Below are 26104 nucleotides of genomic sequence, written 5' to 3' on the forward strand. Positions count from 1 at the left end.
CCGGAGGGCCGGATAAATGGGCTAGGCGGCCCGCATGTGGCCGGAGGGCCGTAGTTTGAGGACGCCTGGTCTAGAGACCGTGTCCCGGTTCTTGGTTCCTTTGCCCTCAGCAACATCACATCGTTAAAAGGAAATAACCCATGATCCTTCCATGTCCCACTCTCAACAATTAAATGCCTATGTCCTAAATAACACTGCTCTCAAACGCCCAGCTTATCACACCTAGTTAAACAGTCTCAGGGTATGAAGCTGATGATTTTATTTTTTTAGAAAGGGGAAAGAAGACGAGAGTATGAGGAAGAGGTGAATTTTGACCTCACATTGGAATTGGGGCCCATGCACAGGTCTGGGGTAGTGCAATCGGTTCCAGGCAGATGGTTGAGGAGATACTGATGTGTGAAATGATGCCACCAAAGCCTGCCCTGCCAGGTGCTCCAGAGACACTTCTCAGCCTATAAAACAAAGAGCTGAGGGGAAAAAAAAAATGGTGAGCTCCACTCTACCTGTGTCATGCTCTCGTGAATGATCAGTGTTTATCGGTGTGATGTGTCACCATTAACTTTCCTCCCACGTGGCTTTGGGACGGCCCACTCTGAAGGAGGCTAGACCTTCTCCATCTCGATCTGCTGGTGGTAGTGCCGAGCCTGCCGCTGGCCGACGTTCAGCTTGTACACGGAGCCCTTGTGCTGGCACCTTCGGTAGCCCCACACCGCCCCGACACCTGCTAGGAGCAGCAGCAGGCAAAGGACGGTGACGACGGTGGCGATCATGGGGCCTCTACTGAGACTGGGACATTTGCCGCCCACACATGGCTCCAAGGTTGGAAGACGCTCCTCACTTGCACCTGGCCCCGCGCCTTCCTGTCCCAGGAAGTCTTCAGACAGCAGGTATGGGAAGCTATCCTGGACCTCAGGAGCAGTCGTCTGCCCTGGAGGCTGGGTGGCCACCATGACTGTTGAGGGGATGTCGCTGGGCATCTGCTGGACAGCAGTTGTCAGTGTCTCCAGCGTAGAGGTGGTGAGTTCGTAGGGCAGGGTGGACATGGGAGACTTCTCTGCGGTGAATCTCCACAGCACGGTTGACTGGTACTTGGTCAAGTCACCATTCCCATCGTGGGGGCCCTCGGGCTCAGACACATTCATGGGTCTGAGAGCCAAAGCCTCCACATCCAGCATCTGAGATGGAAGAACTGAACTATGGGTCATGTCCTCACGTGGTATGAGGGTGGTACTCCTGGGCTTCTTAATTTCCACAAGAAAGGGTTGATCAGGGGTGACTAGAGCACTTTCATCCAGTCCTACTGACCCAGCCCCCTTGTCTCCATCTTCCTCCTCTTCTGCCTCCGTCTTCCTCCAAGCCCCATCTGTCACAGGGTAGCCGTCCAACCAGGACCCATCGCTGCTGCTCACCACTGGGTCCCCCGCCTTGCTGTCATTCCTGCCCGGAAATGGCCCCGAGGGGCTGTCCGTGCTGCCGTAGATCAGCTTGCTTTCGGGTTTACCTGGGACAAATTTCACACTACTGTGGTTGTCTCCAGCAGGAAACCGCTTTTTGGGATGGTCGTCCACCTCCTTTTCCAGCTCAGGCTTGTGGAAAGTCTCAGCAGGAAACCAGAACAAGTACTTCTGGTGTGGTCGAGATCCTGGCAAGTCTGTGGGGACGTTGCTCCCAGCACTGGGCAAACCTGCGGTTGGCAAGGAGGCTTTATCCCGGGCTATGTTTTCTTTCCCCACGTTAATGGAGACCGGACTGTCCTGTTTTGGAGCCTCCTCAGAGGCTTCTTCCTGACCCCTGTCCTCTTCTGCCTCTGTCCGGGAGTCCTCCATGAGCTCTCTGAATGACACAGACCTGTCATCAGGAAAATTATCTTCATAGTCAATATGTGCCTCAGCCTCGTCTGAGAGGAAAGAGAGAAAAACCTCATCAGGTCCAAAGGCACAGAGCCAGTGCAGAAGACAAGGAAATAAAAAGCGTAAGAACTGGAACAGAATAAATAATACTGTCTTCACTCACAGATGACATGATTGTGCATCACAGATGAACCCAAAGAATCCACGTGTATATCATCATAATTAATATGTGAGTGTATCGAGGGCAATTGGATCTACCATGCATATAAACCATCGACTGTATTTCCATAATATATACTGGCAATAAACACAAAACAAAAAGGATGCCATTTACAATAGCATAAAAAAGCAAACACCTAGGAATAAATCTAACAAAAGGTGTGCAAGACTTCTACATGGAATGGTACAAAATATTGCTGAACAAAATTAAAGAAGACCTAAATAAATGGAGGAAAATACTACGATCATGTAGTAGAAGGCTCAGAATTGTTAAGATGTCAATTCTAACCAAATTGATCTATATAGATTTAATACAGTCCTAATGAAAATCTCAGACATTAACACATAGATGCTAAAATTTATGGAAATGCAGTGGACCAAGAACAGACGAGGCAATCTTGAAAAAGAAGAAAAAGGCTGGAAGCTGTACACTATAAGATTTCAAGATTTACTATAAAAAAAACTGAATTACTTTTAAGGCTGTGGTGGTATTGGCACAAGGACAGATAATTGGATTATACTAGAATTAAGAATGTCTGTTCACCAAAAGGCACCACAAACAGTTAAAATGCAAGGCACAACATTGGAAGAGTTATTTGCAACACATATAAATAACCTCCAAAAGACTTATAGCCAGAATTTAAAAAGAACTCCTACAATTCAATACTAAATAGGTAGACAAACCATAGAAAAGTTGGCAAGATGCCTGAGTTGGCACTTGGTTCTATCACCAAAAAGATATCAAAATAGTCATTAGACATGTAAAGATGCTCAACTTCATTAGTAAGAGAGAAATAGTGATTATAGTCATAGTGAGATACCATTACATAGCACTGCAATGGCTAAAATTAAATGGAATGACAGTATCAATTGTTAACAAGGATGTACAGCACTGTTAGTGGGAGTGTGAATTGGAACAACCATTGTGGAAAACTGTTTGGGCATTTCTACTAAAATTGAACATATGGAAGCTTCATGACACAACAATTCCACTCCTAAATATACACTCAATGGTAACGTGTGCATATGGGCCCCAAAAGACATGCACAAGACTGTTCATAATAACCAAAAACTAGAGACAATTCAAATATCCATTCACGGCCAAAATGATAGATACGTTATGGTATATTCATACAATGAAATTGAACCAACTACTGTTTCTGCAACAAGAAGGATAAATTTCATGCCTGTAATGCTGAGCAAAAGAAGCCTGGGATAAAACAGCATGCTCTTTGTGATTCTATTTACATAAAGTTAAAAGACAGGCAGAACTAATCTATAATATGATGTTAAAAGTCAGGTGGATGGTGAGTGTACAGTTGGGTAGGAGAGGAGGGGTAATGACTAGGTCTGGGCACAAGCAGGACTTTGAGACACATTTTATTTCTTGACCTATATCAATATTTTTGTTTATTTTTTGATAATTCATTGACCTGTTGCCTTATGATTTGTACATTTTTATAATTAAGTAAAAAATGCATCTTTTAAAACCCTGATTTTGCTCTTTGTAAAATTCTGAGTCGTGAGAGGATGCTGTCAAGTATTTTGAATCCAACTGAGTAAGAATGCACAGAGTCCCACAGCTGAGAGACCAGAATGTAAGGATAGCTTGATGATATTGGAATCCTGTGAGTTAGGAAGGCGCAAGAAGCTGGTATCCTCCGAACACCAAAATTTAATCACTGGCTACTACTAGTCATCCCAGCTACTCGGGAGGCTGAGGCAGGAGCATTTCTTGAGCCCAGGAATTTGACGTTGTAGTGAGCTATGATGGCGCCACTGCACTCCAACCAGGGTGACAGAGGGAGACCCTGTCTCTTAAAACACACACACTCATATGCACCTGGCTGGTGAGAGCATCACTTTTCTTCCCAGCCTCTCCTCAGGGCCCCACCCCCATCAGTGTGAAAGGTGCCCTAGCAGAGCTCCCTCCCCACAGCCAGGAGACTCATCATAATGAAGCAGAGTGGTGATCCTGCTCCATAAAATTTACTCTTAATGCAAAGAAACTTGGCATTCCACATGTCTGACCAGTCATTTCTGCCCCAAATCTGCCACAACCAATTTGTTTTTAATTTTTTAAAAAAGATATTCTGTGGCACCATGGAATAAATTATCTTTGCAAAACAATATACATTTGCCAGTAGCCTCCCAGAGGTTGTGCTTCTGAGGATGAATATCCTTGTGTGTTCAGTTAGCACACAGTCCCCTTTCAGGAGGGGGCAAGGCAGGAAGCAGTAACTCTTCAAAACCATTTTTCCTCCAGAAGGCTTCAGCCACCTGAAATCACAGGTCATTACCTCATGCACAATCTGCAATGTGAGCTTCTCACCACACATGCATGATTTTACTAGGGACTAGTTCTTTGCTTTTTCTAGAGACAGGGTCTCACTCTGTCACCCGGGCTGGAGTGCATTGGTGCAATCATAGCTCCCGGTAGCCTCAAACTCTTGGGCTCAAACATCCTCCTGCCTCAGACTCCCAAGGAGCTGGGACTACAGGCGTGTACCGCCACACCTGGCTTTGGGAACATTTCTTTGTTGCCCCATTGCAGTCCGAAGACACCAAACTGTCAAGAGCCCACAAATCATTCTATTTCATTCCATGGGATTTTTACCATTTCTGGTTTTTGCTTGCTGACATCCTGACAGTGCATTCATTTTCCTTCAAGTCATCAACTGCAGCTCACTGGCAGCTGGGAGTAGACAAGCTGTTTGCCCAGAACTCAGTCAGTGTGATCAACCAACACTTGCACACTGTTGCCAAAGGCAGCCGTCGGTGACGGGAACACCAGCAGGAAGCCGGTGAGTGGAGAGCTCCCTCTCTGTTCCCACACACCATCTTCTCCTGGCCCTGGCACATGCCGACACGGATACGGTCCACAGGTAAACAGAATTCTACCCAAATAATGAATGGCTAAAAAGAAAATGGGAGTGCAAGAGATGCTCAAAATCTTCCAGCACCTCAGAATATTTGTGGCCCTGACAAATCTCTCTGTGACCTCTGCTCCTGCTTCATCCCTGTCTCTTCTCCCCACATCCCATATTCCGTTTCCACACCCAGTGCTACCTGCCTCTTTGTTCTTGCTCCTTCTGCTTGCCTCTCCCTTTGCTCTGCTTCCTCTTTGTCTACCTGGTCACTTACATTTGAGACTGCTTCAGAATGTACTGGGGGTGCAGGCAAAAAGTCACCTTCCCATCAGTGTGGATGATACGCCAGCCTTGAAAACACCTGAACACATCACCTATTTTCTCTCCTCCATATCCATCAACATGGGGAAACTCCACCACACACACACACACACACACACACACACACACACACCCCTACCTTACTGGATATGACTTTTTTTTTTTTTTGAGACAGGGTCTTATACTGTCACCCGGGCTAGAGTGCAGTGACATCATCACAAATCACTGCAACCTCAAACTCTTAGGCTCAAGTGATTCTCCTGCCTCAGCCTCCCCAAGTAGCTGGGACCACAACAGGCATGTGCTACCATGCCCAACTAATTTTTAAATTTTTTTGTAGAGATGGGGTCTCACTATGTTACCCAGGCTGGTCTCCAACTCATGGCTTCAAACAATCCTCCCACCTGGGCCTCCCAAAGTGCTGAGATTACAGGCCTGAGCTCCACACCTAGCCTGGATGGGAATTTTTTTAAATGAGGAAACTATACTCAACACCAGCAGAAAGGTTTTATGAATAGCAACCACACATGGAAAAGGGAATAATATATTGCAACAAATTAAAACAACTAGTTACTAAGAGGAGAAATAGAAGGTTCTAGAATAGAGTAGAGAAGGTACATGGCTCAGCTCCTAAGCACCTCCCTCAACCCTTCAGAAACTGTGCTAAGGAATCAACAAATCCTGGAGAGAAGCAAAGGGGGTAGAGAGAAACAGATGAGTAACACCTAAGTCTGATTCTTCCTGATAGAATCCAAAATGCCAGGACTTCATGTTGCTCAGGTGAAGGAAACTCCGACATAGAACATTTAAGACTTCTGAAGAAAAAGCAGAGCCTGGGTATTTTAAAACAAACACATAAACAAGAGTAAAACTACATACCACTTCACATACTGACTTGTCTACTTCCGGCTACCATGCCCTCTTCTGGATGAAAGGAAGGTGTATGTAAAAGGCAAAGTATCTAATTTAGAAGAAGTAACAATTTAAGGAATAGAAAAGAATTCCTTACAATTGCTTCACACTGCAGAACTTAAAAAGAAATTGAGCGCACTGAAACAAAAGCTCAAAGGGAAGGTGATAAAATAACAATGTTATGAAGGGGTGGTTATGACCTTTAAGCATCAAATTGAGGACCTGTAACATCATAACAATTAGAAATCACAAGGAATAGAGTGGACTGAGAATTTTACAAAACTGAGAAAAGACACATATTCAAGAATCACTGCAAACCTCGAGTAGAATAAATTCTCAGAAAACTACACATAGGCACACTAAATTAAAACTGCCAAAAATCAAAGACAGAAACATTTAAAAGCTACCTGTGAAAGCAGGTCTATACCCTGCTTTCAAAAAAGCAACAATAAGACTGAGAGGTAACTTTTCAAAAGAAACAATAAAGCCAGAAGACAATGTGATGACATCTTCAAAGTGTCAGAAGAAAAGTGCCAATACAGAATTTCTTACTCTGTGAAAATATCCCGGATGGAAGCTCGGAGATGCAGGAAGGAAACCTCAATGACAAAGGTAAATACAGGGGCAAATCCCAGTGAATGTTGACTGCCTAAAACAAGCACCTATGCATGTGTGCATACTTGCATTGTATTTATTCAAAACACTGGAACAATAACATAGGCATTGGGAAGAGGTAACTGGAGTCAAATGTCTAATGGCTTTAAATTATCCACGAAGTGGTAAAAGTATTAATTTATATTAAACTTTGATAAGTCAAGGGTGCCTAAGGAAAAATGCTTAATTACTCCAAAAGAAAGTAGGCAGCAAAGTAGAGAAAAAAGAACAGGGAACAAATGGAACAGAGACAAAATAAAGATACATTTTAAACTCATATCTATGGATGGTTAAATGTAAAATGGATTAATGGTACAATTAAAAGGCAAAGGTTGTCAGCCTGGATAAAGAAACAGAAACTATGTACATGGTGCTTATAAGAGACACATTTTAAATATAAGCATATAGAGAAGTTGAAAGTAAAAGAAGGGGAAACAAATGTCATGAAGACACTAACCAGCAAAGACAACTTGAAGGCAAAAACATTGCTAGAGACAAAAAGGGATATTTTATAAAGATAAACATTTCAATTCACCAGGAATACATTAAATTCTAAAACTGTATGTACTTAATAATATAGCCTCAAAATCTATGAATTTAGCAGATATGAACTAAGGAAAAATTTATAAATCTATGATTATAATGAGATTTTTAAACATCTCTATCATTAACAATTAGAACAAGGAGAAAAAGTTATAGCTTTAAATACCTATGTTACAAAAGAATAAAGGCTGAAAATCATATTTACCTCAGGAAGCTGGGAAATGAAAAGTAAGTTAAATACAAAGAAATAGAGAAAAGAGATTTTAAAAAACGAGCAAAAATTAATAAAATAAAAAACAATCACACAATAGAGAGAATCAACATAGCCAAAAGTTGATTCTTTGAAAAGACTAATAACATTGATAAACCCTTACCAAGACTAATTGAAAAATATTTAGAGAAAAAGAGAAGATACAAATGAAAAACATCAGGGATAAAAACAGGCATTACTACAGATCTGTCAGATATTACAAAAGATAATAACAGAACTCTATGATAAATTTATGTCCCAAACTCCCTAAATTCTGAGGAAATAGACAAAATTCAAGAAAAATACAACTTACCAAAAGTGACACAAGAAGAAATAGAAAAAATTTTATATATTGTTAATTATTAATGAAATTCAATCTCTCTATACACAGAAAACTCCAGGCACAGGTGGCTTTGCTAATGAATTCTACCAAATCTTTAGGAGAGTAATTCCAATTTTAAACTCTTCCAGGGAACAGAAAAAGAGGAAATGCATCCCAATTTACTTTATATATCCAGTGTAATCTTAGTACCCAAACTGGCAAGGATATGATGAAAAAGTAATATTGCAGACTCATCTCTAAATATAGATGCAAAAATCCCATATAAAATATTGACAAACTTAATCCAGTAATACATTAATATGGTAAGCTGAGTTAAGCAATACATTAAAAGAATAACACATTACACCTAGTTAGCTTTATCTCAGTAATTCATGATTAGTTTAACATTTAAAAAAAAGTTGGCCGGGTGCGGTGGCTCACGCCTGTAATCCTAGCACTCTGGGAGGCCGAGGCAGGCGGATTGCTCAAGGTCAGGAGTTCAAAACCAGCCTGAGCGAGACACCCTCTCTACCATAAAAATAGAAAGAAATTAATTGGCCAACTAATATATATAATATAAAAAAAAATCAGCCGGGCATGGTGGCGCATGCCTGTAGTCCCAGCTACTCGGGAGGCTGAGGCAGGAGGATCCCTTGAGCCCAGGAGTTTGAGGTTGCTGTGAGCTAGGCTGACGCCACGGCACTCACTCTAGCCTAGGCAAGAAAGCGAGACTCTGTCTCAAAAAAAAAAAAAAAAAAAGTTTCATAAACAAAAGTCAACAAGATAAAGCCGGGCGCGGTGGCTCACGCCTGTAATCCTAGCACTCTGGGAGGCTGAGGCGGGCGGATTGCTCGAGGTCAGGAGTTCAAAACCAGCCTGAGCAAGAGCAAGACCCCGTCTCTACTATAAATAGAAAGAAATTAATTGGCCAACTAATATATATAGAAAATTAGCGGGGCATGGTGGCACATGCCTGTAGTCCCAGCTACTCGGGAGGCTGAGGCAGAAGGATCGCTTGAGCCCAGGAGTTTGAGGTTGCTGTGAGCTAGGCTGACACCATGGCACTCACTCTAGCCTGGTCAACAAGCGAGACTCTGTCTCAAAAAAAAAAAAAAAAAAAAGTCAACAGGATAAAAAAAAAAAACAACAACCATTATAAAATTAAGAATATAAGGGAACTTCCTTAACATGATTTTAAAAATATACAAAAACTGATATAAAAAGGAAAGGATTACTGTCACATACAACAACATGGATGGGTGTTAAGGATTATTATGCTAAGTGAAAAAAGCCAGTCACAAAAAGACAAACATTGTATGATTCTATTTATATGTTGTATTAAAAGTAGTCAAATTCATAGGAACAGAAAGTAGAATGTTGGTTGCCAGGGGGAAGAGAGAGGAAAATGGGAGTTGTTCTTTAATGGGTAGCAGGGGTCCTCAAACTTTTTAAACAGGGGGCCAGTTCACTGTCCCTCAGACCGTTGCAGGGCCAGACTATAGTTTAAAAAAAAACAAAACTATGAACAGATTTCTATGCACACTGCACATATCTTATTTTGAAGTAAAAAAACAAACGGGCAAAAACACCCGCATGTGGCCCGAGGGCCGTAGTTTGAGGATGCCTGGATAGAGTTTCAGATTTACAAGATGCAATTCTGGAGATCTGTTTCACAACAATGTGAATATACTTAACATTATTGACCTGTATACTCGAAGATGGTTAAGATGGTCAATTTTAAGTTACATGTTCTTTTCACAATTTTTTTAAAGGAAAAAATATTAGTAAATTAGGCAACATTAAAATTCCATTTATTACCGATACCACAAAGAACAGAAGATATCTGCAACATGTATAACCTCAAAAGTTCTGGTATCCGGAATAATATAAAGAACTCCTACAAATATATGACATAAAAAGACAACCCAGTAGTGAAAAATGGGCAAGAGGGTTGAACAAGCATTTCACAAATGAGAAACTCAAACAGTCAATAAACATATGACAAAGGTGCTTAACATCATTGAGCACAGAAATTCAAATTAGGTAATATTATCATATACTCATCAAAATGGCTTAACACGTAAAAGACTGACAATACCAATTGTTGGTGGGGATGTAAGTCTCCCAGAACTCTCATACAATGCTCTTGGGAGTGTAAATTGGTACAGCTATTTTGAGAACTGGTTGGGCATTATCTACTAAAGTTGAACATATATATGTCCTGTGATGTGGCAATTTAACTCCTAAGTATATAGACAAAATTCCAGAAAATGCAAAATTCTAGAGGAATACATGCAACATGGACACCAAAAGACCTATATAAGAGTGCTCTCATAATAGCTCTAGACTTGAAACAAGGACAATGTTCTTCAACAGTAGAATGGAATACTCTCTAGCAAAGAAAAAGCGTGAACTACAGCTCATGGAACCACATGGATGTGTCTCACAGACATAATATTGGGCAAAGGAAGCCATATGCAAGAGCTTCTACTTTAATACAATTCAAGCAAAAAAAATATAATTTATAGTTTTAGAAGTGTGTTCTCAGGGAGGTTGTGACTGAAGGGGAGCCCCAGGAGTGTTTCTGGATTACTGGTGATGGTCTACTTCTTGAACTGGGTGACAATCACATGGGTGTGTTCATGGTATAATAATTCCCTAAGCTCCATAAACTTTGATTTTTGGAATGTTCTATATTTCTGTTACTCTTATATAAAACTTAAATAAACAACCAAAAGTATACGCTACATTCTAGGAAAAACTGGCACAGAATTTGTCTACTGAATCCCAGGGATAAAGAAATATTTCAACTGATATCTAGGAGGAAAAGGCAAATCGCGTTCAAGAACAAAAATTAAATCAAGCTCGCCTAGAATTTCATCCCAGTATGTTTAAAAGTAGAAGAGAAAAGAACAATGATGCTGTCTCAAAATAAAAAAAAAAAAAAAAGAATTAGGTCTGGGGTAGACAGTTAACATTCTGACCAGGAAACTCATCCTCCAGATGTGGCTACTATAAGCACTTCTATAATATGTATCTTGATGAAAAACACTAATTTGCAAATTAGCACCCTGAGTATCTGAAATGGCTTTCTATTGGTAAAAATTAGAAGCCTATTAACTACTATGGTAAATATTAGAAACAGGTGCTTATTGTTAAAATGAAAGGTATATATGATATAGGGAGGGGCTAAAAGTATTTTAGAGATACTTCATGTTTACATGGACAGAGTAAAACCAATCCAAACCTTGATGGTGTTTGAGATTTGAACCTCAAATGGTCTCAGTTTGGGACTAATGTGTTACTGGAACAACATCCATACAGAACAGGGCTCCCCACCATCACCTGAACTGATCACACCACCCGGCCCACCTTCCCTCTGACCCGGGAACCCTCTGAGAACAGGGGCATATCCTCTCTGCTTTTGTATCCCCAGCACACATCATGGTGCCTGGCATAGAGTAGACACCCCATACATGTTGGTTGAATAAATAAATGAGTAAAGAGAAGCATAAGTGAGGGATGGCAGCCAGTTTTTATTTGACTTGTGACAGAGGCAAAGAATATAAATTGATCTTTGAGCTCCAATCTTGGGTATAATCAGTGTCTGCTAACTTCTTCCTCCTGTGTAACCCATCCCACGAGCTTAAATGTGTTGCTAAGTCAAAAGGCACCTGGAATACAGGCGGGAGACAAGCCATGTTCTCCTCCCCCAATGCTTCCTGTGCAGGAAACACTGGCCTAGTGTACGATGTTAGAGCTGAGGATTTGGGAAGGGTCAAGCCCACGCCACTGTGGGTGGGCCTGCCTTGACCCAGACCCTTATGGTCGGTCTAAGCTGTGTGTGTATGCATGCATGTGCATGCGACTGAATGTGATATGTGTGCGTGTGCACAAGCCCCTGCCTTCAGAAGCCCAGGGCCCTCAGCCAAGCTCTTCCTGTCTTCCCAGGTTCAAAGGCCAAGGACCTGGCTCAGAAACAGGTCTTCACTATGTCAGTTTTCCCAAAATCTCAAATGAAGACAAGGACAATGAGTGTTTACAAATAGCCTACTCATGAAAAAACATCCAAGCCTGTTTTGCTCCTCATGGAGAACTATAAAGTTTGTTATTCACTGAATTTCAACCAACAAGCAAATTCTGCTCACAAGATGGAGAAGCCCTGCTCTCTGCCCATGGAGGTGCTATTTCTCTCACCTCCCCTCTGCTTGCCTGGGTCTGCACCCCCTGACTCAGATAATCCAGCAGTCCTTCTAGCCACCCCTCCTCCCTCCCACCCTAGCCCATGCTCTCCCTGAAAACTGGTGCTAACACAACACGGGGCCTTCTGATTTAGACAAGCAAGTCTAGGAAATGTAAACTTCGTGGGTTCTCCTGGCAAAACCTAGGTTATTTGCTGTGCATTTATATTTAACTGCTACTTTTTGGGAAAAAGCAGAACACAGACAGATGATGTAAGTCAGGCATGAAAGGAGAAGGCTGGTGCGTGCACTGCCTGCATCTCTTATCAGGGTGGGGTATCGTCAGGGCTGCAGGAGACAGGCCAGAGCCCAGAATCTCAGAATCCCAGAATCTTCCATCCGTTTTCACATTGCTGCATTTCTGGAAGCCCACAAATGCCCTCTTTTTTTCCTCTGGTCTTGGCTACGACAGCCTTTAAAAATAGTAATTTTAAAAAAGACAACCAGACAAGCCAGAAATAACCTCTGGTTCAATGAACCTCTGAACAAATATGGCAATACTGACAAAGACATTCTAAATCAGTTTCAGTCTCATGCTGTATTCTATGAAGGAAATTAAGCCCAAAAGATGGAGAAATGCAGAAACTGAAGTTAATTTAAGAAAACAAAAGAATGCCTTTAGCACTGAGACAGAAAAGAGCAAAGGAACTTACAGAGGGGACAGCTGGCTTGCAAGTGAGCCAGTGGCCTGGGGCCTTGCTCCCTTCAGTCTTAGGGTCCCTGGGGGGAGCACATAATACATGACACAGACAGGATAAGACATGCCTGGTTTTAAATCCCAGTGCTGCTTCTGTGTGACACCCACAAGTCACTGAATCTTCCTGTACCACGGTTTTCCCATCTGTAAATTGGGGCCAGCCATTTCCACTCCCAGACTTGTGAAGATTAAATGAGATAAAGTGTGTAAAACTATCACAGAAAGGGGCACAAGGAGACTTGAGGCCAATGGAAACGTCCTATATTTTAGTTATGGTGGTGGTTTTGTGGGTGTATACAGCTATGACAACTCAGATAAGTTTATACTGTACGTGAGTACAGTTTATAGTATGCAAATTAAACCTCAACAGAGTTGTTGAAAACAAAGCAAAACCAAAAAACAACTCCCAGGAAAGGGAGACGGCTGAAGCAAGTGTTTAGTTTATGATAGCTTTTTTCTCATTGCCTAACTGGACAATATGTCTGTCCCACGGCTGTGTCAGAGCAGGGCAGGGGAAAAGAATGGCTGTATATTTGCTATGGACACAGAAGTGGTGGCAGAGTGGGGTCAAGCTTGGTGTCAATCAGGTGTCCTGATACCTCAGTCCAGAAAGGACAAAAAGAGCCTATGGAGCTGGAAGTAGGGGGTGGGCCTTTCTTAACACTTGGTGGCAGACACCCTGTGGCAAAAGTCTACACCTCTCTCTGCCTGGGTTGTTTGTGTTAATCTACTCTTGCCAGCAGCCATTCTTGCCCACCCCAACCACAAAGGCAGGATAAATGGCCTCAGCTGGAACCAAGGGTAGAGGCTGTAGGACCACTGGGTTCTGAAGTCAGGAGACAGCAGGGGTGTGGAAGCAATGAGTAGGAGAGGCCAGGTGGTGAGCAGGAGAGTGGTCAGCATGCCAAGGGGACCATGAGGGCTCCTTAGGAAGGCCAACATTGGGATCATGTCACACCCCTGGAGTGCTGGAAGGTCAGAGACCATCCAGCACTTGGTGCAAGTGTCCAAGGAGAAAACATAGCCTTGAAAATGGGTATAAAAGTTGGCATAGTAAGAAGCCCAGAAGAAACCAAACCTAGTGTGGAAATCTGCTGCATACATTGTCAAGGAGCAGAGCATCAGGATTTTTCTATAATTAGGGCAACAGCCAATTATGGTTAGATACTGAGTACATGAGTGAGGTATGACAGACATTTCCTTCTGCCAAACTGGGACTGGAAACCAAGAAGATGTGTGGATTTGGACAGCAGAAGGGAAGACTACATGGTCAGACCCAGACTTGGGGACCAAAGCTAGAGAAATACTAACACAAAGAGGGCAGAAAATGGCAGTGGAGTACATCCTCACCCATTTGGGTTAATGGTCAAGGCTAAAGTCCCTGTGCTTAAGTGGGAGACTGCATCACCTCCACTTGAGGCTGGACCTGAAGGTTGCTTGTGATCATACAATCTGGGCAGCATGTGGCTAGGGCACCTGAGGGATCATTCCTGAATCTCATCACAAATTTTTAATTTCAGCAAGCTCATTCAGGCAGTCCTCACTTTACTAATGGATTTTTCTTTCTTTCTTTTGTTTTTTTTTTTTGAGACAGAGTCTCATTCTTGTTGCCTGGGCTAGAGTGCCGTGGCGTCAGCCTAGCTCACAGCAACCTCAAACTCCTGGGCTCAAGCGATCCTCTGTCTCAGCCTCCCGAGTAGCTGGGATTACAGGCACGTGCCACCATGCCCGGCTAATTTTTTCTATATATTTTTAGTTGGCCAATTAATTTCTTTCTATTTTTAGTAGAGATGGGGTCTCGCTCTTGCTCAGGCTGGTCTCGAACTTCTGAGCTCAAATGATCCACCTGCCTCGGCCTCTCAGAGTGCTAGGATTACAGGCGTGAGCCACAGTGCCTGGCCTAGGGTTTTCATTTAATCATAAGCGTTAGTTAACTTGGAAACCACTGCTCCCTAGAATTGAAGCTGTCAACAAATAACTCCATTAGAATAGATCCTGCTGGTTCCTGCCCACATCCCCTTTCCCAGGCTAGGTACCCACACTCTAGCTGCTGTGAGTGTTGAAAGCTAGGAGGTCACAGCTACCCCCTTCTCTGGAGAAGCACCCTTAGTGGAATGTGGGCTTGGTTTGGGAGATTATAGGCCACATGCTTATAATCTACATGCCTATCCACATGCCTATAATAATGGCTGTGCCCAGCAGCCTGCAGCCCATGACAAGCTGACATGGAGGTACTCGAGGCTAGGCCACTTGCTTCAAAAGGGGACCAACCGGTGGTGCAATTCATGCTCCACAGCTCCCCCCAGGGCCAGGTGAAACAGGAATCCAGCTGAGCTACAACCCTGCTTAACTCCTTCCACAAACCCATCCTGTCTCCAATCTCCTTTCTCTCTCAGTAAACCGCAGACATCCGAATAGGGTCTGATTTTAGAGAATCTGACCCAAGACATCCAGCCAGTCCTCAAATGCCTATGCAATGCCAAACTTGAGTGAAACAGTAGCCCTGAGCTCCTAAGCCCCCAGAATCTCTGAGATCAAACTCCTTGGAGCCCCAAGTTCTTTTAAGTCTTCACCTCCAAGGTATCAGACCCTTGAGGCCCTCTGGGCTCTGCAGAGGTCATAAGGGGATGAGGGGCAGGGATGCTATTGTGGTCTCAGCAGAGGAGCTCCTTGAGCCGCATCTAGGGGCAGGTTTTGCCAGAGGGTTTGGAGTCAGAGCCAGCAGCACACAAGGAAATATAAGGAAATGTTCTGGGTGGGCCACAATGTTTGGAGGACCTGGTTGGGGCAGTGGGTGGTTAGTGGCAGGGCTGAGCACAGAGGAGACAAGCTTAGGCTGGAGGCAGCCAGGGCCCCCTGGAGGGAGGACTGAGGCAGCTGAGACCACAGGTATGGACTGCCTGGGAACCACATGTTAGAAAGCTACCAACTGCTTGGGTCTCCATCAAATCCAAAAGCCACATGGGCTACGCCTTTCTGGAAGTCCCAGCTGCTGGTGTCTAGAACCTGAGAAGCCTGCTGGCAGAAACTAACTTCTCAACCAAGTAGCAGATGGTTGAAGTCACAGTATGTTCTTAATTATTTGCTGTAACAGCAGCTAGAGTCAACACACGAGGAAGAGAAAAGCCAGTGTCACGCACAAAGCCCTTTAGCTACCTCAAGGGAAAGGAGCTGGATACTCTCCTTAATCAGCACATAGGTGAAAGAGAAAGAATGAAGAGTTCTTGGCCACAAACCATATAATATGTCCTGTTCTAAGTGATGTACTTACGGGGAACCCCACGAGGCAACTCTATGTGATAATTAGTACCTACTTTTTCATATGAGCAAATTAAGGCTCAGAAAAGTCAAAAAAATTGTTCAGCCTCCTCTTCCGGTTCTTTCTATCATTTACATGAGTTCAAATCTCTTAAAAATAAATCTTAAAAATAACAAAAACAAGCAAACAAAACAAACCCCGTACCTCTTTGGACCCCTGATCTTCTTCCAGCTGTACCCTTTGTGTCTTTCCAATTCCTCTTCATGAACAGCAGAAATTCGAGAATGAGCTGCCTGCCCTCAGCCCTCTTCCTCACCCCACCCTCTTCCTGCACGCACTGTGGGGTGTCCTTGGTGCATCACCCACTCCCCAGGTTCACACTGAAAATACAAGGCTGCCAGAACACCCTTCAGACTGTGAAGCCAATGCATACTTTTTAGCTTCCATTTCCTTGAGTTCTGCAGCCCTTGAGTTCATGGAACACTTCTTCCATCTGGAAACACACTTCCTTTAAAATGTCACCTTCTGCAACACCTCGCTTTCCAGCTTTCCCTTCTACCTAGTCAAACTGCTGCTTCTGTGTCTTTTGAGGCACCCAGTACGCCAGAGTTTCCTTTAGGGTTGGAGCAATGTTTTATGTAACCTTATAAATGCAGCACCTAGGATCCTACCAAATGATGGGATGAGGATGAATGGATGAACAGTCAACGAGCTAGTGCAAGGAGGAGTAACTACCCAAACCCAGATGGGTCCAACTCAAAGAGCCTTGTTTGACCCACTCCCCTAAGATGACTTTTCTCCAATATGAAGCAATTTCCTAATGAAAAAAGTTGATGTTTGTTGGAAAAAAATAAATGCAAAATGGAGTGAAATATCTGGTGAAGATATTCTTGTAACACACACACACAGATTTCTTATACTGACACAGATAATTTAAATATTAAATCCACATAGTAATGAAAACTGTAATAGTCTATATATCCAGCCAAGCTTAGAAACCAGAATTCCTGCCCAGCAGCTGAAAGCTCTAACAACTCCGCATTGCAGTGAGCAAATAAACACCATTTCAGACCCACAAAAGCTACATTTAGTTCTCATTCTACTGGGGCCAGTAAACAACACATTTGGCTGGCGGGTGTGGTTCCTGAGAGGCTGCAACTTCAGCCTGTCATCAGAGTATTAACGACCTCACGGTGAGTGCAGGTCTGCTGCAAAGCAACACATTCAACAAATAGGAGGCCCAGTCCTTTCACCTGATTTTCTTAGGCAGGTGAATGATCAGAATTGGCAAGTAGCCTCTGCCTGGCACAAAGCAACAGCAACAGAGGAAAGATGAGGAAAGTTCTAGAAGATTGCTTAAACTGTGCTTCTAACACTTGTCCCAGTCTGTAACTTTTTATTACTAGTATACAACAAGGCAAGTAAGATACACTGAGAGCAAAGATTTTGGAAGCCTTTGTAACAATTTGACAGGAGAATGGGGAATTTTACATCTATTTAACAAAAATTGTGTTTATATTTGGAATCTACTTTATTTTTACATTAATTTTTATTTTATAAAAGCATTGTTTTATTGTGTTTTGCCAAAGTGTCAGTCTGCCAATGACTACAAAAAATTTGTAATAGCCCATATAGTTTGAAAAATAGTGAAATAGACAACAACAACAAAAACTATTCATTAAAAGACACTCTAAGAATAAAACAATAAGCCACAGAATGGGAGGAAATATTTGCAACACATTAATTATGGACATTTCATGCACAAAATTCTATAATATGTAAATAATCCATTAAAGTCAGTCAGGAAAAAAGGGCAAAATACTGGAACAGGCATTTTACATGAGGAAATTCTAATGCCTGATTAGCATGTGATAAGTGCTGAACCTCACTATTATCAGAGAAATAAATATTACGACTACAAGTCACAACAGCATAGTCACCAGAATGGCAATCTGAAAGGTTGGTTAAGATGCTGAACGACAAGCACTCTCATACACAGCTGACGGGAGAGCAGACTGGTCACATACTTTAGAAAACTCTTTGGCAGCATTCACGAAAGCTGAACACACACACACCCCATGGGCAGCAATTCCACTCCTAGAAACCAATGGAACTGTGTTCACGTGAGAACCAAGTGACATAGATGAGAACAATCATGGCAGCACAGTTTGTGACAGACACAAAATGAGAACAAGCCAAATGTCTGCAGACAGCGGATTAGATAAATAAATAGTGGTGTGTTCACACCATCGATAGTAAATAACAGTTTGTAAGTAACGAACCACAGCTTCAGGCAACAACGTGGATGGAGCTGGCAGATGTGACAGTGCCCTAGGTCTCATCATAGTTCCCTCATGGGATCTGCAGGATGTTCCAGGGACAAACTGTCCTATAAAGCCACTGACACCATGGTGCTGGAGTTATTTCCCTCTATAGAATCAGCCTCCACTTGGTACCCAGATGTTATGAGGAATTAGGGAGAGGGTTCCTTGAAAGAGGCTTGGGGTTAAGAGGAGCCCTGAGAGGTCAGGAACAATTCAGGGTCTGGCATGAGGTCCAAAGTGCTGTAGTCATAAGCCCAGGTCAGCTATGGGGCTGCCCAAATCCTCTGATGGGTGCTGTGCCCCTGTTGGGGTGGGGAGACCAGGCCTGGCTATAGCTGGAGACAGTGATTCTCACTGCTGAGAAAATTCCCCAAGGGCTGGGTAGAGGGGGGACTACGGAAACCTGGGACCCTTAGGAATATGATGTTCATGGAATGGGGACATCTGGGGAAATCAGATCAGGTTTTGGGAACTCAATGTCCGCCAGGACTCTTTTTAGTCTCAACTAAATATTCAGACTTGTATGATACCACAGGACATACCTGGCACTCAGAAGACTCCAGGCCAAGGAATAGAGCAAGGCAGCTGGGCAGCAGTGGGCAATTCCCATCAGCGGGTGCAGGCAGCCCTTGCAGCAGCCTACACGGCTGTCCTGGAGGTGGTGGCCTCCTTGCTCCACCCTCACGACTGCTCAGGTGCAAGGGAACATGTGTGGGTGTGGATCCAAGGTGTTTAGTAGCCCCGTGCCCCACAAGAGCCCATATCTCTCGTTACAACCCACAGAACAGTTCTCAGGGTCCCTGCAGAGGTCACCCCTAGATACAAGAATCACCCCCCTTGGGGCAGCCCAGAGCTGGGCTCCCTATCACGTGTCTGTTAGTCTTCCCAGCCCAGTTTACCAACCAGGGTCATTTTTTTTTTTTTACCAGAAGTAATGCTGCTTGGTGCCACAGCAGACATTTCATCTTGACCAGGTCTCCAGGGAAACATGCTAGAAAGCTAACCCAACGTCAACTCTGTGCTTAGAGAAGAAGGGGGGATCTGTTAGCTCTGCACTCCCAGCAGAGAAGACGAAGAGCTCGGCCGTGAACGAGCTGCATCTGCCATGCTGCGGGAACCCCCCAAGCGGAGACGCTGCCTGGTCCAGAGCTCGGCGGGAGAGGCCTGACAGCCCCTTTTCAAAGGCACCTTGGTGAAGAAAGCCCACCACATGCAGCCGGCAGAAGCAGAGCCCCTGCCAGCTCTGCGCGGGCACGTGGCGGTTGCCCAGCCCGGGGCGCTTACCTCTCCCGCAGGCCTGCACCAGCCCGTACCACTCCCCACAGCTGTTACAGAGCAGGGTGAAGGCGGTCTCCCGATGGCCCGTGATGTGGCCGGGGGCACACACGTACAGCACCTCGTCCCCCATCTCCAAGCCGGTGCGGCCCTGCAGGATGGTGTGGGGGAACGAAGGCGGGTCTCCGCACGGCTTCTCTGAGGAGAAGGAATCACAGTCAGCTCTTCCGAACTGTGCGAGACTCCGTCAGCCTGTGAGGAAACAAGCTTAAGAACAGCTCTCCCCTGCCGCCCGCTGCTGCAGGTGCTGCCCTCACCTTGAACTGGGGTCACGGGGGCTGTTTCCTGGTCACTCTGGCAACCCCAGGCAGGCCCTGGCAGAACGCCTGGCACAGATGAGGCACTGAAAAAGGCTCACTGAATGGATAAATGTGGCACAAAGTGCTGTAACTTCGTATTCTAAAATTGTCAGACAATGTTCCCTTCTAATGTCTCCTTCTTTTTTTTTTTTTTCTTTTGAGACAGAGTCTCACTTTGTTGCCTGGGCTAGAGTGTCGTGGTGTCAGCCTAGCTCACAGCAACCTCAGACTCCTGGGCTTAAGTGATCCTACTGCCTCAGCCTCCCGAGCAGCTGGGACTACAGGCATGCGCCACCATGCCCGGCTAATTTTTTCTATATATATTTTTAAATGGCCAATTAATTTCTTTCTATTTTTAGTATAGACGGGGTCTCGCTCTTGCTCAGGCTGGTTTTGAACTCCTGACCTTGAGCGATCCGCCCGCCTCAGTCTCCCAGAGTACTAGGATTACAGGTGTGAGCCACTGCGCCTGGCCCCTTCTAATGTCCCCTTGAAAGGAGCATCCAGAGATAAAGCCCTAGCATCAAGCTCCTTTCTGCCTTATTTAGATAAGCAAGCAGTTACTCTCTGCCAAGAGATAGATGTTACAGGCTACAGAGTACAGCAGAGGGTGCCTCTCCCCTGCCCCAACACCAATCCCAATGGCAAGACCACTACCAAACACACACACCCATATCTTTTTACATATATGTATATAAATATAAGTACATATATATTTCTGTGTGTTTTTTAACATAAATGAGATTACTTCATCTGTATTGCTGAATACCTTATATTTTTAAAAATTAATAAACTATTTTTAGATTCACAGAAAAATTGAACAGAAAGTACAGAATGTTCCCATCAACTTCCTAACCCCACTCACACACAATCTCCCTCACTATCAACATTCTGTACCAGACTGGTACATTTATTACAATAGATGAAACTACAGTGACTCCTTGTTGTCACCCAAAGTCTACAGTTAACCTTAAGGTTCACTCTTGGTGTTGTACATTCTATCGGTTTTGACAAATGTGTAATGACCTGTATCCACCATTGTAGTATCATTCAGAACAGTTTCACCACCCCAAAAGTCTTCTGTGTTCTGTTTATTTACCTCTTTCTTCCCCTAATGACTGAACACAGATCCTTTTACTGTCTCCATAGTTTTGCCTTGTCCAGAATGTCATATTGTTGGAATCATATGGTATGTAGCCTTTTCAGATTGGCTTCTTTGATTTGGTAATATGCAATTAAAGTTCCACCATGTCTTTTTATTACTTTTTTTTGAGATGAGAAAGTCAGTTAACTATATTTATGTGGGTCTATTTCTGGGCTCTCTATTCTGTTCACTTGGTATTTGTCATTCTTTCACCATTGTCTTGATTACTATAGTTTTACAAAAGTTTTGAAGTCTAAAAGGGTCAGTTCTCTGACTTTGTTCTTCTTCAATATTGAGTTGGCTATTCTGGGTCTTTTGCCTCTGTCTATCAACTATAGAACTGGTTAGTTGATATCTACCAAATAACTTTCTATGGCTTTGATTGGGACTATGTTCTATCTGTGGATCAAGTTAGGAAAATCTGACATCTTGACAATACTGAGTCTTCCTATCCATGAACATGGAACATCTCTCCATTTAGTTAGTCTTTGATATCATTCATCAGAGTTTTGTAGTTTTCTTCATATAGATCTAGTACATGTTTTGTAGATTTATACCTAATAACTTCATTTCTCAGGATGCTAATATGTTTTTAATTTAAAATGTCACTAATTCATTACTAGCATGTAGGAAAGTGATTAACTTTTGTATGTTTATCTTATATCCTGCAACCTTACTATAATCACTTATTTAGTTCCAGGAGTTTTTTGTTGTTGTTGTTGATTCTTCCAGATTTTCTACATAGAAAATCATGTGATCGGCAGACAAAGACAATTTGAGCCAAGGCCAAACAGAGAGGAGCCTGTGGACAGCCAGACACCCATGACCATGAGAGTCAGGTGACTTTACACAGAGTGAACTGCAAAGCAAACCAACCAGAATAAAGGCAGCTTTTGGCTCTTCTCCTTATGGATAGGGCTCTGACAAAGCTTTCCAATTAACTGAAATAAAAAATATTTTTTTCTTTCATTATATAAAAAAGACAGGGTTAGTTCTTCTTTCCCAATCTATATGCCTTTTATTTCCTTTTCTCATCTTACCGTATTACCTAGGGCTTCTAGCATGATGTTGAAAAGCAGTGGTAGGAGGAGACATCCTTGCCTTGTTCCTGATCTTAGTTAGAAAGCTTCAAGTTTCTCACCATTAATCATGATGTTAGCTGTAGGTTTCGTTCTGTTTTTTTTTTTTTGAGACAGAGTCTCGCTTTGTTGTCCAGGCTAGTAACAAACTTCTGGCCTCAACAGATCCTTCTGCCTTGGCTTCCCAAAGTGCTCACAGGTGTGAGCTACCATGCCCACCCTGGCCTGTACATGTTCTTTATCAAGTTGATGAAGTTCCCCTCTATTTCTAATTTGTTAAGAGGTTTTTTGTTGTTGTTTTGCTTTATTTTTATCATGAATGAGTATTGGATTTTGTCAGATGCTTTTTATGCATCTATCAATACAATTATGTGATTTTTCTTCCATAGCTTCTTGATGTGACGAATTATATTAACTGAATTTTGAATGTCGAACCAGCCTTGCACACCTGAGGTAAATCTTACTTGTTTGTGGTACACCATTTCTTTTATACATTGTTGGGTTTGAATAGCTAATATTTTGCTGAAGACTTTTGCATACATGTTCATGAGATATATTGGTCTATAGTCCTCTCTCCTTCTAATGTCCCCTTTGTCAGGTTTTGGTATTAGGGTAATATTGGCCTCACAGAATGAGTTAGAAAGTATTCCTTCTGCTTCTAACTTCTGGAAAAGATTGTAGAGAATTGGTATAATTTCTTCCATAAATGTTTGGTAGAATCCACTAGTAAACACTTTGGGCCTGGTGCTTTCTGTTTTGGAAGGTAATTAGTTCAATTTCTTTAAAAGATATAGGCCTTTTCAGACTATTTCAATTATGTAATTTTTGGCAGATTGTATCTTTCAAGGAATTGGACCATTTCATCTAGGTTATCAAATATGTGAGCATAGACTTGTTCATAATATTCCTTTATCATCTTTTTTTTTTTTTTAAAGAGACAGAGTTTTGCTCTATTACCTAGGCTAGAGTACAATGGTACAATCATAGCTCACTGCAGCCTTGAACTCCTGGACTCAAGCAATCCTCCTGCCTCAGCCTCCTGAGTAGCTGGGATGCTCCAGGTAGAGTGTAGTAGCATGATTATAGCTCACAGCAACCTCTTACTCCTGAGCTCAAGTGATTCTCCTGCCTTGGCCTCCTGAGGACCTTGGACTATAGGCTTGCACCACCATGCCTGGCTAATTTTTTTTTCTATTTTTAGTAGAGACAGCGTCACTCTCTTGCTCAGGCTGGTCCCAAACTCCTGACCTCAAGGGATCCTCTCATCTTGGCCTCCCAGAGTGCTAGGATTATAGGCATGAGCTACCATGATGCCCAGCCTCTTTTTGATTCTTTCTTAGAATTTCCATCTCTCTGTTTACATTGTCTGTTTTTTGAATATTATCTACTTCTCCCAGTAAGTCCTTGAGCATATGGGTCATCATAGCTTTTTTTATTTGTTTGTTTTTGTTTTTTTGGGTTTTTTTTGGAGATAGGGTCTTAATTTATTGTCTGGGCTAGAGGGGAGTGACATCATCATAGCTCACTGCAACCTCAAACTCCTGGCCTCAAGCTATCCTCCTCTTGCCTCAGCTGCCCAAGTAGCTGGGACTACATGGTGGGCATGCATGCCACCATGCCGAGCTAATTCTTAAATTTTTGTATAGAGGGGGTCTTGCTGTTGCCCAAGCTTATCTTAAAGTCCTGGCCTCAAGCAATCCTCCCATCTCAGCCTCCACCCCACCTGGCCTAGAAGTTTTTTTTTTTTTTTAATGTTTTAGAATTATTTCCACATTAGTACTATAATCTTCATCAATCTCTTGTAGAACACATTATTTATATCATTAGACAAATATTTACATTTATTCCAACTTTCCACTATTATAAACAATGCTACAATGAACATCTTCATATGTACATTTTTATACGTATCTTATTTCTTTAAGATAAACTTCTAGAGGTGGAACTGCTGTAGCAAATTTTTTTTTTTTGAAAAAAGGAAATAATTTTGAATTCACATTTACTCTCCTAATTTTACATGTTGCTCTCCTTTCGTCCTTCTGCAGTCAAGTTACCTAAGAAGCATATGGCTTAAAAGAAAATATGTGAGAAAAGATAAAAATAAAAGGTGCAATTTATGCTTTTAGCCACCCTGATTCACCTGGTTGCTTGTAGTTTCAGCAATACTTTCTCAAAAAAACTTGTTGCTATGTACATGCTTTAACATGAGAGAAATTTTGAACGAAAAAGGGTATGGCTGTACTTCAGGAAGACAGCATAGAGTGACACAGTTTGACCAAAGCTGCCTGGACACTAGAGCCTAGGAGATCAAATGCTTATTCCTCCTATGTGGCAAGTAGGGACAAGCAATCATCTGAAACTTGCCACAAATCCAGGGGCACCTTCAATGGGGGTGGGAGGGTCATCATCATCTATGAAGAATGAACCAAAGTCATCATCAGCCTCAGTCAAGTCAGGCTGGACTGAATCCCAGCTGGTATCTCAAGGGCAAAAGGCTCCAGCCTTTCTCTCTGCCTTCTTCAGCTGCCCGTGACTCACACTGGATGCCCCACTTTTTTCTTCTCCTACCAGGATCTAGTTTGGGGAAACCGGAAGGCCCTTCATCGAACTCTCTCAAAGGACTGATAAATACTTTCATTCTCACACAGTTCTATCCACAAACACAACACTGACTCCTTGGGAGGAAAATTCAGGAGCAGGGAAACTGTTTTGAAAGTAGATAAAGGGGAACCGGGTACGGTAGCTCATGCCTGTAATCCTAGCACTCTGGGAGGCCGAAGCGGGAGGATCGCTCAAGGTCAGGAGTTCAAAACCAGCCTGAGCAAGAGAGAGACCTTGTCTCTACTAAAAAATAGAAAGAAATTAATTGGCCAACTAAAAATATATAGAAAAAATTAGCCGGACATGGTGGCGCATGCCTGTAGTCCCAGCTACTCAGGAGGCTAAGGCAGAAGGAAACCTTGAGCCCAGGAGTCTGAGGTTGCTGTGAGCTAGGCTGACGCCAAGACACTCCAGCCTTGGCAACAGAGTAAGACTATGTCTCAAAAAAAAAAAAAAAAAAAAATAGATAAAAGGAAACTTCAGGCCAAACTCAGAACCTACTAGACTCATGACCAGACCCTACCAGCCCATTTCCAAAAGACATGGGCTGGAATCTGGTTTGGGAAAACCACAATAACGCCGCCGAGCGTCTGGGCTCACATACCATACGTGTCTAGATTTCCCACAAACGTTCAGCACAGGAGACACACCCTCTTCTCAGCTAGTGTGATCCAGAAGCTCCAGTCAACACTGGCACCAACACTGTTAAGGCACCAACACTGTTAGGTGCCTTAACACAACCTAATGTGTGCCGAAAACACCACTGTGTCCAGGTACAACTGGAATTAGTTCCTCTCACTAATCTTCCCAGCTTGAATCTCACAAGGGAACTACGGAAAACAACTGGCTATATATACCTGGGCCCTCTTCCCCTCTCTAGAGAAACTTATATTTGGTAAATTTACTAGTAGTCTTATGGCTGCTTCTCAATTATTATGAAGGTAGTAATTGAGGCTTGTGGATTTCTCAGATCTTAGAGCTGGGTTTCAACATTAACAGAGACTTCTGTTATTTTTCCCTTCCAAGGAAATGTGATTTTATAAAAGATCTCGTCTATCAAACAAATGTGTATTGATAAACACACTCATTTGACTCATTTTTCAATTTAAAAGGGGTCATTTGTCTGCCAATCAGAGGTTCTGATAACCACTGTTTCCACAAGGAGTTTAGAACTCATATGAAAG

The 26104-nt window shown here is 42.9% G+C and overlaps 1 protein-coding gene across 2 annotated transcripts in view; it reads right to left on the minus strand.

Annotated features, from left to right (window-relative positions):
* Positions 1-256: 256 nt before the first annotated feature.
* The window catches only part of SUSD5 (sushi domain containing 5), a 50280-nt gene continuing 24432 nt past the window's right edge, over positions 257-26104 (minus strand). The window contains exons 4-5 of one of the 2 annotated variants that reach the window (XM_012769182.3): positions 19747-19935; positions 257-1897 (exon numbers count right to left, since the gene is read on the minus strand). In XM_012769182.3, the coding sequence (XP_012624636.2) occupies positions 603-1897; positions 19747-19935 (1484 nt within the window). In that variant the 3' untranslated portion in view covers positions 257-602. The remainder of the gene's footprint in view (positions 1898-19746; positions 19936-26104) is intronic. The other variant, XM_012769183.3, reaches the window with a different exon arrangement.

This window comes from Microcebus murinus, chromosome 1 (assembly GCF_040939455.1).
Source record: "Microcebus murinus isolate Inina chromosome 1, M.murinus_Inina_mat1.0, whole genome shotgun sequence".
Lineage (NCBI taxonomy): Eukaryota > Metazoa > Chordata > Mammalia > Primates > Cheirogaleidae > Microcebus > Microcebus murinus.